Consider the following 16,869-nt stretch of genomic DNA (forward strand, 5'->3'; position numbering starts at 1 on the left):
CCACTTCATTGGTCAGTGGAGAAGGCCCAGAGACATGGTCCAGACCCATACGCAGCACTTGGAGGGTTCAGCGCCGGCCCCTGTAATGCTTTGCCCTAACAGAGATTTCTTGTGTCCTTGTGAGCTTTCCTCCAAAGAGAGAGATCCAGAGCTGGGTACTTGAATGAGAAACAAATGCAGTTTTGAAGGACACGAATGTACAAGTCTCTCATCAGCAAGATGCCCTGAGTGATCTGGCTTGACATTAAAAAGCAATATTTACACATACACATATACATTTTCTTTAATCTTGAAAAAAGATGTTTAAATATTTACTCAAATAAGATAAAGCTCCAGATAATGACAGGGTCCATCCCTGTAGAAGGCAGTGACAGCATTTCCAGGACTTCACTTTGTTTATCTGAAAGTCATGCCCTGCTTTCTGAACGTCTCAGAGCCTCCACCAGTAACCATGGGGAAAAAATGAAAAGCAAAATTATACAGTATAAGTTTTTAAATAATACAAATCTTCTAAGGTTTTAAAAAAATCAGATCTATGCCAGAAATTCCATCATGCTGTACCTATTTTAGGTGTAATTCTGCTTCTGCTTTTGTGGGAGCCAATTAATGCTGCTTACCCTATCATTCTCACACCTGTAGTCCTCATGGGCTACAGTGCTTTTAATTTCAGAAACTTTTAGAAAGCTCTCACAAACAAATGTAGCAGAAGTAAGTTTCACTACTTGTTAATACGTCATACTACATGTCACAGCCCCTACAATGTCTGGCCTCTTTCTCCAAAACAAAATGTACTTTCTCCAAACTATAAAATCTCAGCTTTTTGTGTAAAGGCAGGAAAAAAACAAAAACAAAAACAAACAAAACCCCCCCAAAACAGCAAAAAACCCTTATTAGCCCTCCTCTTGCCTGGTCCCTGCAGGCTTCCTGCTAGCAGTGACTATTTTTAATTGCTACTCAATACCCATTTTTTCTGTTGTGAATTACAGGTAACTGAGCTGAAAGCCATCAGACAAACCACATTTTTCAAACGCGAGTAAAGGATGCACTTCAGTAAGGCTGCAGATCTGTTTATTAATTATCATTCTGGAAAAAGATGTAATGAATGAGAGCCCAGGAAGTTCTCAATGTGAGATATGCAGCTTAAAATGGGTATAACTGGCATGCTGTTTTTAAAACATACCGTTTTAACTCTGCCGGGGTGTCCCTCTGCGCTCTGACACTGTCCCAGCCACCTCACCCGGCTCCTCTCCGTTGTGCTGGCCCGGAGTTGCCGCTAACCATGCCGGGATGCGCAGGGACCGTTGGCCTCTTGCAAGTGGCCTCCCTGCCAAGCCAAGCAAGGCTGGTGTCTGCCAGTGTTTACTCGGAAGGACTGACCACCGCCAGCACAAGCGTCCGCTTTTTTGCCCCGATGCAAACACTCGGCTTCCTTTGCTTTGCTAGGCTGAGAAATTCCTCAGCCACGGCGAACAAGGTTTCTGTTTGTGCCTGCTGTTTGCTTACTCGGTTATTTTCAAGCGAGTGGAAACATTGCCTGAGCAAGGGGTCAGAAACTCGTTACCAGAATAACGCCATGGCAGCAGAATGTCCTCAATCACATTTAGAGCAATTCTGTTCCTTGCTATCGCTCTCTGCGCTGCACGGTGAGAAGTTCAAGTTTAGGCTTCGTGTTCATTTTGGTGAGATTACCAAATGCACCGTGGACATTTTGCCACCGGGCAGTAGCCTGGACAGCCTGCGCATTTCCCACCAGTTGCCGAAGAGCGGTGAAGTTTTAGTTACCACCACCCGACGCCGGGCCGGAGCTGATGAGCAGCCGTGCCCCTGCACAGAGCCGCCGCCATGCCCAGCAGGTCTGCTCCCCGGCAGCCTGCCCCCGAAACGCCTTCGCACCCGCCCGCAGCTGCAACGTCTGCACCCGTGCTGGCGCTTTATTATCATCACGTTACAAACTATAACGTATGGAAGGGTAAGAGACTGCGGCTAAGCCTTCTACTCAAAACCCCCAGAACTATAGGAAGTTTTGTATCCCGAGGAGGTTCCAATGTTTGTCTTTGGTCCAGTTTTGTCTCGATGAAAACTCCAGAGCTGAACATCCCTAAAACTTTGGAGGCATTTGAAGCTGAGCGGTTTGGCTGCTGCCGGTTGCATAGAGCTTGGTTATATTTTCAGAGTGTTGTTAAGTTGTTCCCTGCACCTATGTGGAACAGGTTTCAAAACACCACCATGTCTCTGCTTGCTTACAGATATACTTCTTCTTATAGCTAAAGACGTCACTGTTGAAATAAGTTGTCTACTTAAATGTGGAATGAGAAAATGAGGGGTTTGTTTTGGTTAGGACAAAGGAGTTCGCTTAGCAAGCTTTGCGTGTTTAGCAATATTGATCTTTAGCAAATTGCTTCATCTGCTCTTCATTACCTGCTCTGCAGGCTGCTATTTCAGCAGCAAAACCAACCGCTGATCTCCCTGTGCTACCGAGCTACAAAAACCCATAGCCGCCGTGCTGGCAGGGGTGGACGCCAGTGGAGCACGTTGGTTTCGAAGCCCCTGTCCCCAAGGAGTCATTCAAACCCGAGTCGGGTTTGACTGCGTAACGCTCGTTGTCCTGCATTTAGCACAGGTGCAAGTGAAGGAAAATGCGCGCCATAGCTCGACGCCAAGCTGTCGGGTTATCAGCCGCATGGATTCAGAATCAGCCGAACGCCTGCATTAAAAACTAAAGCGGTGGTGCCGACTCATATCAGAAAGGCTTTAACTCTGTGTTTACCCTAATTTTGCCGGCAATTGCGTAGGCAGAAGCTGATCTTGTGCCATGTAATCACTGCACAGGAATAATCCTTTCCAAACGATGGGCTCCCACCCAGAGCCCCAGCCTGTGCGTGGTGACACGTGGCCGTTTGGGGATGTGTTTGAGTGGCTCCCGGTGCTGGGGGCAATTCCTGCAGAGCAGCTGGAAGGAGCAAGGCCTCTCCATCGTGTCACGCATGATCCTGCAAGCACTCTGACCGCACTGCCTGATGCGGGACGACCTAGCAAAGATGTGTGTGCGCTGGAGCAAGGGACTTTTGAATGCAAACCGGCTGCCCAGAAAGGAACTACAGAGCCCTGAAGAAACGTGATGCTTCATTGCGAGTTACATAGATCAAGTAATAATCAACTGTGCAGTTGACACAAGCAATACATAAACCGAAAAAGGCGTTTTTGGTTGAAGCGGCAGGTTTATAGGGTATGTCTAACGACAAGGAGAACAGCGGCCAGTGAGTTAACGCAGCCATCCTCGTACTCTACAAACCCATTTCAGGCGGGACTGCTCCTGCGTGCTGCTGAGCGGCAGCAAATATTAACTCGGCAGGGCGAAGCGGGCTGGGTCGTGGCTGGGCGGTGGGTGCTGGCGCTGCTGGGGGGTCGGTCCCTTCAGGGGGTCGGTCCCTTCAGGGGGTCCCCACAGTCCCGCTGGGAGCCCTGGTGCTGTGTCCGCTGCGTGGGTGGCAGTCTGGAGGAGGGTGGGTCACCCACCGTGCCGGGAGGTGATGGAGGGGGGGGTGATGCACCCTTCCTGGGAGCTCTCCGGGGGGGTCCCCCATCGCCCCTGAGACGGGATGTCAGCAAGAACCATCACTTCTCACAGGTCAGCCGGGGTGACCCACTGCCCTGGGAGGCGCCCCGGCCAGAGGGACCCCCCCGATATCTCCCCCCCCCCCCGCCCCGTAACCGCCGTCGGGGCGCCCGTGGCTGCGGCGCTCGGCATCCCCCCCGCGGGATCCCCGCTCCGGCGCCGGTTGCGGGGGCGGGGGGGGGGACACGGGACTCCCGGCGGGGTTCCCGCGGGGGGGGGGGGGGGGGGGGGTCGGGACGGGGCGGGGCGTGCGGGGGCGGGGGCGGCCCCGCTCCTCCCCCGTGGGCGGGGCCGCGGCGATTTTAGGCGGCGGCGGCGGCGGGGCCGTGCCGTGCCGTGCCGGGATGTCGTCGGGGGCTTCGCTGCTGGCGCTGGCCGCGCTGCTCTGCCTCGCCCCCCCCGCCGCCGGGTCCCCGTGGAGGGGCAGGGGCGGCGGCGGCGGCGGTGTGGACCGCTTGGCTGAACGTGTCGTGGGAGGACGGCGGGGACCGCAACCGGAGCGGCTGGGAGGCGAGCGAAAGCGGCCTGTACGGGCAGGACTCGCCGCTGCAGGCGGCCGCGGGGGTGCTGGTGCTGCCCGACGGCCGCGACTCCTTCAACGCCTGCAGCGCCCGCACCAACTTCAGCGGGGCCCCCCCGCCCGGGGCCGGGGCCGGGGCCGGTACCGGTAGCTCCCCGGGCTGGCTCGCCCTTATCCAGCGCGGCGGCGGCTGCTCCTTCGCCGACAAGATCCGTCTGGCCGCGGAGCGCGGCGCAGCCGCCGCCGTTATCTACAACTACCGCGGCACCGGCAACGAGGTGCTGCCCATGTCCCACCACGGTGAGCCGCTACGGGGACCGGCAAGCCGCTGGGGAGCGGGGGGGGCTTAGAAAAAGAAGGGTCCCTACGCTGGGAGCTGCTCCTTCCCTCCCCTGTGTAGGGTGCGAGGGCACGGCTTGGGTTAAGCCCCTGCTGATTCAGCCCTCGGTGAACATACCCAGCTTTGCTGCTCAGGAAGAGACTGGGATTTCTTTTTGGAGAAGAGTTTCTGCCTGGACTAGCCGGTGCTGTTCAAGGAGCTGCTGTTGTTGAATTTTCTCTGATTAATGAGTAACGATGTCTGATAGCTGAGGCTGCTGCTGTGGGCTGAGGGCGAGCAGGCTGCCTGAGCTTTCTGGCCTGGGTAGGCTGGGCACCGGCACTGGCGGTGCCTGGGGTGAAGGTGGGAATAGTGTCTCTGGTTTGGCTTTCTAGCATGACCAGGTAGGTGCCCAGAGGTTTTAAAACCTGTAAAGCTTGTGGAGTAGATTTGGGCAGTGAAATAGGCTGGGTTTCCACACTCAGACACTGCTTTTCCCCACGTCCTGCACGCTAACCAGCTCAGAAACAGGCAGAGCATGAGACTCTTCCAGAGGTAACTTTTCACCAAGCAAAATGCTACTTCCAATGCAAGTGGCTAAAGACCTTTAAAGGTTATTTCCATTTTGCAGAGGCTGATGACAGAGCTTCTCTTCTCTCGCTATAGAAAGCCTCCGACTTGCCAGCAGTGTTTTTCTTTTTCTGAACTGCCCATCTTTCAAATGAAGAATGAGATTTGGCTGTATTTCAGGCTAGTGTTTCCTGAGAAACAGCCTTGGGCTGAAAGCTGTGGAACTGCCTTCTGGTAACAGCCCCAGCAGGTGCCCTGTCTGCGGTGGGGCAGCGGGAGCTGGCTTTGGTGGCTCTGTCCAGCCCTCGGCTGTTGGATTGATGCGCGCACAGCTCACGGCTTGTTGGTATTCTGCTAAGTGCCACTGCTTTGGGAAGCCACATCTTCTGGAGAGAAATACAGCAGTGAAAATCAATAGTGAGTCTTAGAGCTTTGACTGGTTTGAAAAATAATTATACCCTTGCAGTACCCCTCTTAGAAGGGCTGGAGGGGATTTTTGTCTGTTAGTGGTAGAGGTAAGTGTTCTGGTGAGACAAGGAAACGGTAGCTGCCTCCGGAGGATCATTGTGTGCGATCTTAATGAGCTGTATGACTGTCTGTATTCGGCTTTAAGAATTTAAAACGTACAATCTGGATGGGCTCTGGCCTTTCTGATGCAGAGCTTTCTTATGTAATCAAATCATCTGCTGACAAATGCTATCGAGGTCTGGCTGTCGCTGGGCGAGTTTCTCCTGCTGAGCTGACAGGAGCATTTCTGCCCTGAGCCATGTTCACTGTGTGCCTGCCTAATTCTGCAGCTCTCAGAGGAGCTCCTTTGGCACTGCTGACCTGGGTAGGTCACCGCTGAACCTGTTCTTGAGGGGAAGGTATGGGTCCTCCTGCCCCCTCCTCCGTCCTGGCCGCTGGGAGACCTACGGCATCTTAATCTTGCTAGGAGCCACCTCTTGAAATGAGCCATCTGTTCTCCGCAGGGCCTGCTCCAACAGGAGCTTCCTTCTTTCCCATACTGTCCTTAAGCTTTCTGCTGAGGGATTTATGTCAGAGTGGCTCTAGCTGTCCCGATTATCCTGCATGATGGGTTACAGGCTCGAGGGCATGTTGAAACTTCCCAGCTGAACTGTAGGCAAACAGGACAGGGACTTCTTGGAGAAGACAGCTTCTGTCAAACTGCTTATTTCATCTGTGTGACTCCTCCTTGCCATGTCCTAGCACAATTACTGGGCTAAGCTTGTTGCTGCTGTTGCTTTTATTCCTTGTCCTTCTTTTAGTCCCTCACTCTCTCCTGTCCCACCCTCCCTTTTCTTCCTCTCTGGACTTGAGTTATCTTTTTGTATTGTTGTGGTCATCTGCGAGTCCCTGTTCTCACGTCTTCCCACAACGATGCTCTTCCTTCTGCTCAGGGGACTTTGGTGGCATGCTGTGCTTGGGCCACCCCTGCCCCATGCCCCTGCTGGGAGCCAACGCTCTCCAGTCAAACTTGACAAACGTTGCAGGCTTTCAGCACAGCCAAGAGGAAGCAAGCTACAAGTAATCAGCCTCACTCGTTTTGCCAAGTGCAGGATATTTGTGATGAGGTGTAGTGCTGCAGGCTGAGCTCAAATTTAAGAGCTGGTCACATTGCCCTTTGCTGAACTGTGCTTTGGGATGGGTCTCCTCTTCTGGCCCCTATCGGTGGCACTGGATGCTCTAACTCTTCTGGAGGCAGTGGTGAAGGTAGCCCTGCTCATTTAAAGAATGGGTTTTGTGCAACTACAACTCCTGCCGTTGCTGTAACGGCTGTAGCTGTGCTAACGGTGACTTCAAAATCTGGGTTTCCTAATTGGCTTCATTTCTGCTTTAACTGGGCTATCATAGCCATCAAGTGAAATCAGACAAGGCTGAGCACTTCCCCCAAGCTGAGGCAGTGGGAAGTAGCAGGAGGTGGCTTTGCTGGGGCGAGCGGGAGCTAAGCCTTGGGGCTTTCCCATCGCCCAACGTGCCTGGGGTAGCATCTCCTCCTGCTGCAGCGGTGCCAAGGGCTCTCCTCTCCGCAGCGGGGCATGGGAGCTGTCATCTGCCTGGCAGAGAAGTAAGGTCCCCGTGGGTGGGCTTTGATAAAATGTATGGCACAATATGTTTTTCTTTGCAGAACTTTGGTAGCAACAGAACACAAAGTTATTAGCAGAAGCTTTTCTAAAAGTGCAGTGTGCTTTTTTTCTCGGGCTGCCAAGCTTGGCTTTTGAAGCAACTTTCTTGTTTAGAGACTTAAACATGCCTGTACTTGACAGAAGTATTTGTCCTGGTCATCCTGCTTCCAGAGACTTCTTTTCTTATAATCGTGTTTAGTCTGATGAATTTTTTATTGCTTATAACAGTGCTCTGTGTGGCAACTTTAAAAAAAAAAAAAAGGCAAACAAACCCACCCAACACCAAAAAAGCCCCAAGCCACCACCAAAACCCAAATCACCCTGGCAATAAAAACAACAGAAGGCAATAAATAGCCAAATCAGATGTGATGAAATCCGGCCTAATCCTCTCTAACACATGGAATGTCAAGGATTTAATGGAGTCCAAAGTAATATTTACTTTTTAGTTTTATAAGCACAAAACCGTATCAATTGGCAAACTTGAGTTTTAACTGTGTTCATTTTAAGAAGATGGTACCGCTCTGTGGCAGGCTGAGCAGGGTTTCAAAGTACAGTCCTGTGTGCTTATAATTGCACCTCTCTCTGTAATCTATATTGACCTTCTGAAAAAGACATTTGATTGGAGAAAAACAGCAGCACGTGGGGAAAAAGTGCATGACAAGAGTTGGTTTGTTTTAAAGGTGGACCTTGACTTAAGATAGAACCGAGCTGTTAGGTGGCTTTGGTGTCAGGGTATGGTGGTAACCACGGAGAGTGTTCTTTGGTGTTAAGTATTTCCCTGCAGCTCGTAAAGAAGGATTCTTTGCGGGTGAGAAAGCTATTGTGATAATTTTCTTTGGTTTCTCTCTTGTTGTGTAACTCCAGCCTTGAGAAGCAAATCACCTGATCTGCAGAGGACTTATGCTGGGGGAACACAGCTAAGTAATTCTGGTGAAAACAGCAACAGCATATCTCAGGCTAACAAGATCTGGTTCGAGTGTAAACTTGCATCGGTGGGTGAAAGGGGAAGGAAAGGTTAAGTATGTAGCACTGCCACTTAACTTGTTCTGCAGGAATTTCACTGAGGTGAAGGCTGATCTCCGTATGCTTAGAGGAAATAGCGTATGGCAAAAGGGTATAATTGTGCTCTGCTCCAACTTTGTGTCAGGCGTGATCTTTAGAAACAAGCTAAAACTTTGCCATGATACTAAAAGGCTGATGTGACCTGTAAAACTGTTTCTGTTAAAGATTGAGACAGACTAGTAATCCCAAGGCAGGCTGTGCTAATGCTTTGTAAATGTTGTGTGAACAGATAGTGCACCTCTCCTTTGCAGTGAGTGCAGACTTGCACTGAGCACATCCCAGGTGAGGAATGAGGATGCAAGGTCTAATTAATGACCCATTGCTCTCCCATATTCCTTGGCCGCGTGAGCCTCAGCAGATTATTTAGCCCTTCCTACCAGCAGTTCCTTATTGAGAAGGAACTTGGACGGATCCACTGTGCCTGGATCGTATTTGCAGTCTGTAGTGCCTGGAGTTGGCAGCTCTTTGAGAATAGCTGTTTGATGTGTATGTGCTGCAACTTTGTCTTTATGTGCTCAGTTCAGTTCTCCCGGCTGCCTGGTTTAGAGTAAATTAATGTCACAGCTATAGCGGCATTCCGATAACTGACCGTGGTACAGAGAGTCTGGCCGATGACCCTGATCTCCCCCCTGCAGGGTACGGTGGGGGTGCGGTAGTGGGCTGGAGTTGCCCACAGCTCAGAGGTCTGAGCAAGCATGAGAGGCACTGAGAAGCAGGATAGACTGATCGGTGCTACCGACAGCTTCTGATCCTTACCCTTGCTCTTTTTGGTCTAATTTAGGTACTTCTGTGCCATGGAAAACCACAGGGTAGGCACCAACCCTTAGATAGCCTGGAACAGGTCTGCGAAGTGCCCTTGCTCTTCGGGTTTACTGGGCTGCTGAAATGTGACAGGATGAATTAAAATCCTAAGTGACAGCTGTGGTAGCAGAGGCTTCATTGCGTGGGACATACGGCCCTAAAACAATGACAGTGCTTGTTTGCCTCTGGTCTTGAATATGCCAGTGAGCAAACAGCGGTCGGGCTCAGCACTGTTCCCCACTGTATCAGATGTGACCTGTCATCTTTCTGCAGACAGATGCCTTCTGGCTTACACTGTGCTGACTTACATTCTTTTATCATTAGCTCTCTCAGACTTACTCGTTTCCAGTGAGCGCTTAGCTGCTACCAGTATGTTGAGAGCAAAGGATATTAGCTGTGAGCTCAACCTCATTTGAAGAGGGCAACCAATGTATTTACCCAACAGCTTTCAGCAGATTTGATTTAGTAAATTCACCAAAGAATTTTCATTAGGGAATGTTGATTGCTGCTTCTCCAGTGGGTTTTAGATGCTGTTTCCTAGATTGAAAGATGATACTTTACTCTTGCAAATGCCACTGACTAGACAGCGTGTGAAGAGAGCTGTCCTACAGATCTCATTCATCTCAGTGTCCTTAAGCGTACTGTCTTGGCTGGTGTTTTAAAGGATGATTTCATGTTCTAAATGTTCTAAGATTTAGGGCCTGGCAGCATTTACATAAATCTCAAAGGCTCAGAAGGGGGGGGGTGGGGTGGAGAAAAAAAGGCTGGTGATTGTTGGATTCACTTGGCAAACAGTAATTTTTAACACTATTTAAACTAAATAGAGTGCAGGTGGGTTTCCACCTCCAGTGTCCCCTGGGGACCTGTGGAAACTCATGTCATGTAAAACTACGTTTGGTCTTGATGTGCTCTTTTAGACACCCAGCCTGTTTGGTAAAAGTTTCCCTGTACTTCCCATTGTGGAGATCTTCCTTATCCACAGTAACTGTTGGGTGACCAGTCTGGACGCCAACCTCACTGGAGCCTCCCTAGACAAACATGGGCGGTAGTTCCCAAGCAGCGTAGTCCCATTAATAAATGTAGTGTTGGTGAGGAGCGTATGGTGGTACGTTTCCAGGCGAAGACTGCTGTGGGCATCACTTCTTCAAAGTAAGTGCTTCTTTTGTGCAACACAACCACCACTAGTAGGGGGTTTCTTTTCTTCCCTCTTTTCTGTCCTCACCATGCTGAGGATCTTCTAAGGCTCTCTCTTATCTTTAATTTTCTCTGTAATGCTCCCCCCGGCCCCCCTTTTTTTACTTTTCTTTTTAAAGCTCTGGATATTGCTTCCTGTTCCTGAATACTCCTGCCAAATTTTGCAACTTTTTCAAGTGTCTTGCTGTTCAATGTTTACCTCTGTACTTTGAAAGACTTGTATGTTGAGGAGGAAGAGATCAGACATAGCGCCAGCTGCCAAGTAAAGCAAGCTGAAAGTGGATTTCCTTAAGCTTAGGTGATAGTGTGAGCAAGAAGACAGTTCAATCAAAAGGCTGGGGTCATAAGGGGCTGTTGCTTTAAATAACTGCAAACTAGCCTGGAAGCGAGCAACTCTTTTATCTTGGTGCCAGGTAATGTTTGGGGTGGAGAGCATGCAGAGCAGGAGAAAGGGGAGGGACAAGCCTACCCGCATGTCAGCTTGCCCAGGCTTAAATTGCTCCGGGAGCTATGAGTTCAGTCGCCCTTCCCTCTTGCAAAGGGGAGAGCTTATCGCAGGGCAGTAAAGGCATGAGGATGACGTTTCCTCTGACAGTGTCTGCGATGGAGGATGAACGCCAGGATCGGTGCTGCTGGGTCAGATCTGCGTTCCCGATAAGACTTGGCCTTGCGCATGTGGATGACAGCAGTCGTTAACTTTTTTTGTCGACGTTGTACCATTGATGAGAGCAGAGCTAGCGTGCAGGCGTCTGGTTTCACGGTACTGCTCTGAGGCCGGGTATAGCCCTCGTGTCTGTAGCGTGGCGTGGTGCCGAGACACACTGGCTTTTGTGTGCGGCGCTGGCCTTTCATCCCAGGTGAATTACATCACGTCCGTATTACTGTCTGTGTATGCTGTTAGTTTATTTTTCCCTTCTACTGTAACAGATAACAGTAAATTTGGACCAGCCTGTTCGATAACCACCAGAAATCCCCTGTTTCTATTTTGATACAGTGAGATAAGCAATATTCAAAATGTTGTGTCTTTTTTTTTTAAACCTGAAAGATGGTATATCAAATATTTTTCCGGCATGCCTGAAGAGCCAAGTGTGCTAATCTGGTAGGGAATTGTTGGCAAGTCAACTGACAGTGTCTTTCATGTTAAAGTACAAGAGATGGCTTGGTCTCCCAATGCCTTTTTGCTGACGTTGGGGGTTGGAGGGATGCCAGGGGAATACTACTATCTCCTTTGACTAAGGCTGGAGGCACAGCTAGTGCTGATCTTCTGTGCTGCAAGCACCGTATCCTGTAGATAAAACCAAAGATCCAGCCACCATCTGACCAAGGCTAGGGTTTGTATTTCATCTCCCTAAAGAGTCTTCAGATAGTGATTCTGCTGTGGTTAAGGAGAACCTATCCTTTCCTTGAGAATTCAAATTCTGAAGTCTGCTTTTTGCTCTTCTTTTTGTATGTGGAAACAATCAAAATCAAAAGTAATTTCTTCCATTCTGCTTATTCTGAGCATGTGGTTTACATGGTGGTCAGCTGGGGCTTTCTATAGCTGCGGAAAGGGGGTGTGATGGGTTATTGCTGTGGTACTTTGAACAGTTCTTTTGCGACTGCATTCTCTGAAGACTTCTCTGCAAGATCACGCAAGCTCTTTAAAAATAAAATCCTTCATCCTGTAGTAGTTTTCTGGCAGAACTTAGCAGTAGCAGAATGCTTGCATCCTTTAATCTGTTAAAAACTGTGTCCTTCATTTCTCAGTCCCCTTAAAGCATTCAGAGAAAACAGTTCATTGGTTGTCTGCTGAATTGCTGTTTAATTCCTTTGTAAAACAAAAAAGGTGATCCTTTTTAAAAAAAAAAAAAATCTTGGTTTATCTGGACTCGCTCTGCCACTGTGATATTAAACAATTTCCAATCATCTAGCTATGGCTAGCCTGTCAGAAAACCCTTTCTACACAGGGAAAGATAATGTTTAACTTTCAGGTAGAATTACTGCACTGTTTCCCTTCCTTCCCCTTCCAGTGACTGCTGTGAAACTGTTTCTCCTCAATATTAAAAACCCAGTTGAGTCCTGAGGAAAATTTCGTGTTGGTTGGATATTAGGTTAAAATATTGTTGAAATGGATTGCTGATACCCCCAAGACGAAGGACTGTGTGCCGGTGTACCCGCGCGAAGCGTTAGGCAAGCCGTGGGGTGAGCTGTGCGGGTCGCGGGGAGAGGAAGCCGTGGGTGTGCCACGGCAGCGGCGTTGGTTGCGCAAGGCGCTCTCTGGACAAAGTGAAATACGACTGGCAAAACTCCGGGCACTTAATTTCACTCTGCTTAAAGATGATGCAGAGCTTTGGACTTTCAGAAAGGGGGAGAAATTACTGAATCTGAAATGTTGGAGCTGGTGTGTGGCATGCTAGCTTTTGCTTTGTTCTGAAATAACTTGCCTACTTACCATGTTTTATGCCTTCTTTCTTAAAAATGCCTACAAAACTATTGCCTTCCTCAAATGTTTTCACCAAACTATGTTGTAGCTAGGTCTGGTCCCAAAGGGGAGAGGGTCCCATCGTGCTGTTTTACAGCCTGTTCTTGGTAAATGGTGATAGAGACATTAGAGGGGTTTGGCTTTTGCTATCAGAGAAAATAAAGATCTGTAGATTCCCCCCCCCCCCCCCCCCCCCCAGGTTACACTGAGGCTTTTAAACTGAAATGAAAGGGTCTTTCATGACTTAACTGAAGCTGAATTAGGTTGGTTTAAAGAAGTTTAAACAATGCAAACCAGTTCCAATGCCTGAATGAGCTGAGAAACCAATTTTAAGTGAGGCTAGAGGAGCTGACTTGGAGCTGGAGTTCTGGAGTTGGCTTCCATGACATGCAAAGCTGTCAAACAGCTGGAAGTTAATTATTCACTGCAAAAAGCTTTGCCAGGGCCTCACAAGAGTTGGAAAAACACACACGGCATTTGTCAGTGTCACCTCAGTATTGCACAGAGAAAATGTTAAATATTTCTCTTAGATTGAATTAATGTTCTCTGTGGTGTTAGGTGGGGTATCAAAGTCAGTGGTAGAGGAGGGGAGAGTGTGCCGAGATGGAAAGTTTCATAAGTAAATTTTTTGCTTAAGTTTTGAAGGCACATTATGTTTTCTGTTAGGTACTAGTATATTAGACCTTAAAATGGGCTGCATCAGAAAATAATGTACAGTTGTAAAGCTGGCATTGTGGTTAGTGATCTGAGCCAGTTTGGTTTTCTTGGTTATGAAACTCAAGTGGTGAATAAGAAACGTGGTATTACAATAAAGATTCCTTATATACAAATGCTGAAAAACGTTTCCTTAAAACTAAACTTGTTTTCTGGCAGTTAATTAGCTGGGGAACTTAAATATGGCCTTCTGAACTTGAGGGGGGATTGCTAACACAGCAGAGATTTAAATTACTGGAGGTGCTCTCTTTCCTCCCCTTTCCAGGCTGTGCTTCAGTTTTATTGAATGCACAATGCAAACGCTACATTAAGATTAACAGAGGGGCAAAGTTTTCTTTTTTTCTAACATCTGGAAGAAAAGGCAAAGATCTGAAAGTGCAACAGCAAAGTTTGACTTCAAACTGCTTGGAGCTTTGAGGAGGACCAGCATGCACAAAAAGGCCGGTTTTCTTCTCTTGAGCTGGCTGCCGCGTGTGGAGTGGTTTCAACTTGTAGGAGTCTGCACCAGAGTGTCCAGGAGCCAGGATTTTACCCTGGAAAGCACACTGCTATTGCAACACCCTGCCCTCCCCAGGGGAAGATTTGCTTACCAAAGCTGTTTTGGAAGGGATGGTTGCTGTGAAAGCAAAAGCTGCAACGGGTGAAGCTTAGGCAGTGCCCTGTACTTGTTCTGATGTTCTCATGCAGTGAGCAGCTCAACTGCAAGGCTGGAGATGCAGGATACTAAATTTTAGTTATGGTTAAGGTAGCATTCAACTTTCATCCCAGGTGAGGAAATCTGCCTGTTACATTGACACATATAGCTAGCAGCTGTGCTCTTGGAGGGCTGATGGGACCTTCCCATGCTCCCTGGTAGAGCAGACTTCAAGTCAAGACCATGAGTAAGCTCGGTGTCACCATTGCAGAGTCTCTTGTGGGCAGAACTTCCCTATAAGTCTGCATGCTGTGGCTGTAGTCTCTGGGCTTTTAAGTCTTACTCTGCTGTATTTATTCCACCTGGAGTGCTAGTGTAGCTCCCTTCTTTTCCCTTTCTGTATTATAGAAAGGCTTTAACAGTAGTGAGTTTTGGGGGCTGGGCAGAAAGCCTTCAGTCATGGAGCCTCTAATTACTGTAAAACCTGGTGCATTCCTTAATCTCGGATTCTCCTTGACACTTTGTGAACTCCAGACCACCTGGAAGCTGTACTACAACTAACCTGAAAGGGTGGACAACTTCAACAGGTCCCAACAGAGAAATGAGAAAGGAATGCTCATTACTGGATATTAATAATCAATATCTACAGAAAACCAGTTCCCTTTTCATTAAAAAAAAAAAAAAAAAAGAAATTTCACTGTAACACCCAGAGAAACCTGCTTGTAGTATTTCTAGAAGTTGTACTTGTGCTTGTAATATGCCTGGGGAGAAGGTAGTTCCTCTAGCTGCTAGGGCTTCTCATTCCTTCACTTGCATGGGGGAGGAAGGAAAAAAAATCAGACCAACTCTGAAAATTCCACCTCCTGTGGGAATTGGCTTGCAGTTTTGTTCACCCTGAATACACTGTGACAGCTCTTCTGAGCGGCTTCTGTGGGGAGAGGGTTTATGATGATAGCTGTGCAAGATATGGGGACCGTGGAGGCATCAACGCTGTGCTCTAGCATGGATCTGCAATGCAAGTGTTGCCTTGAGGTATGCCATGGAGTCCCACCATACTTAGCAATGGCACATAGGTGCCTACTCATTTGGGACTTAGTCATATGCAATGGCTCAGAGATATAAAGTTCTGGTTATCCTGTACATTGTGTATACTTAATCTGAATCAGGTAAGCAATGCTTTGCCATACCTTGTTTTGAAGCAGGGGATTTGTTTGGCCCCAAGATCTAATCCTTGCCTCGAGGTGCTTTAATGCATGAACAGATTGTGATTTTTAGCTAAAAATGACCGTTAATAAGGCATTGATTAGGTCACATTGCAGTCTGCTAAATGTTGTGGGGTGACTGTTCTCCAGGACCTACAATTTGCTTGGTTCAGAATAGATTTATCTGTAGCACACACAAGAGTAGCACTGGATTACAATAATCCCCTTAATGAATGTGAAAAAGCAGGTGTTTACTGTGCAAAAGTTAATGCTCCCAGTTCTGTGCACCTCTTGCACGTTGCGTTTCTCTACTGAATTGCCAAATCTGTAACTTCATGTTTATGGGGAGCAGAAGTGTAATGGCAGAAGTGAAGTCTTTGCAGGGCAGAGTTTAATATAGGTATTTATATTGATATAAATAGATGCAACTCCACTCTGCATGTAAGTAAACCTGATATACAGGAAGGTAAGACTGATCCCAGTCATGCACCATCCTTGTGTGCCAAATGCGCCTGTGTCCCAGCTCTTCCCTTGCCCCCCAACACCATTTAAGTTCTTGTGCTTCATCTGTGCCAACCTGTATCTGCAAAACCGCATCCTTTGGATTTTGACCAGCATGCTGCCTTATGATATGGGAGGTACCTTCTGCAAAACTCCAGATCTACAGAGGCAGATTGTATTAGTCTAAAGACTTGAATAACTTTCCCTCTCCAATTTCACAGGAGATGGGAAAGGAGAGAGGCTGGGAAATGTTTAACTAAACAGGTCTTGCTTTTGTTTAGCAATGAGCCCATTATTAGCTAAACAGGCAGCAGCTTAATCTCACATTCTAATGTCCCTTAAAAACTGTTACAGAAAGCTTTACCTGAATTACAAAACCTGACGCTTAGGTGAGGAACTTGGGTTTCTGTGAGGCTTTTGCCACGCACAACTAATTGACTTTCCTCTTGCTTTGCTGGTGTCTGGGGCGGGGAAAGCTGAAAGTTCAGGGCAGCTGCTATGCTTGAGACACCTCTGCAGGTGTCCCCTCAAATAGCTCATTTCCATTAAGATGCCCAAGCGCTCTCAGGAGCCCGTGTCTAGGTTGGTGGTTTCCAGGCCACAGTAACATGTTTCAGTACCTGTCTTGATGGGACCCGTCTAGCAGTTCAAGAGGCACTGGCTGAGGGTGATCCTAGCTGGTTTTATTCTAGAACCACAGCAGTAGTCCTAAACTTGGATTCTGGGCTTCTATCTTAGCTTCAGGCTAACAGGGCATCATTGAATCTCCTCTTGGCAGGCAAAGGAAGCCTTGTTTTCTGCCAGGTAAGGGTGATGCCCCCATGACAGGCCCTGCGTGATGGTGCCATAGCCTTGATTAGTCCCTGTCCAAAACCTGCTTCTGAAATGACTAAACTCCTGTGCTGCTGATGGCCAGAAATTAGGTGCAGTTTCTGGATTCCTTTCCCATGTTGTTGGCACAAGGCATTTGGTTAACTTAATGTGATGTCAGGTTAGCTCACCTTTAATTGCCTTTAGAAATTAATTGTTGGTCCTAAGAGTTTGCACTGCAAAATATTGAAGATGGATGCCGATTTGTGTCAGTGGAGGTTTGCTCTGAGCAGGGGGGGAGTAGCGCAGGTGCTGATGGAAATGACCACTCTTGCTTCT

General features: G+C 48.3%; 1 protein-coding gene across 1 annotated transcript in view; it reads left to right on the plus strand.

Moving 5' to 3' along the window:
• The first annotated feature begins 3,945 nt into the window (after nucleotides 1-3,945).
• Nucleotides 3,946-16,869, plus strand: part of RNF128 (ring finger protein 128) — a 29,071-nt gene continuing 16,147 nt past the window's right edge. The window contains 2 exon segments of the mRNA XM_052813530.1: nucleotides 3,946-4,011; nucleotides 4,013-4,436. Of these exon segments, the coding sequence (XP_052669490.1) occupies nucleotides 3,961-4,011; nucleotides 4,013-4,436 (475 nt within the window). The 5' untranslated portion in view covers nucleotides 3,946-3,960.

The sequence above is a fragment of the Harpia harpyja genome, chromosome 18, assembly GCF_026419915.1.
Source record: "Harpia harpyja isolate bHarHar1 chromosome 18, bHarHar1 primary haplotype, whole genome shotgun sequence".
Classification (NCBI taxonomy): domain Eukaryota; kingdom Metazoa; phylum Chordata; class Aves; order Accipitriformes; family Accipitridae; genus Harpia; species Harpia harpyja.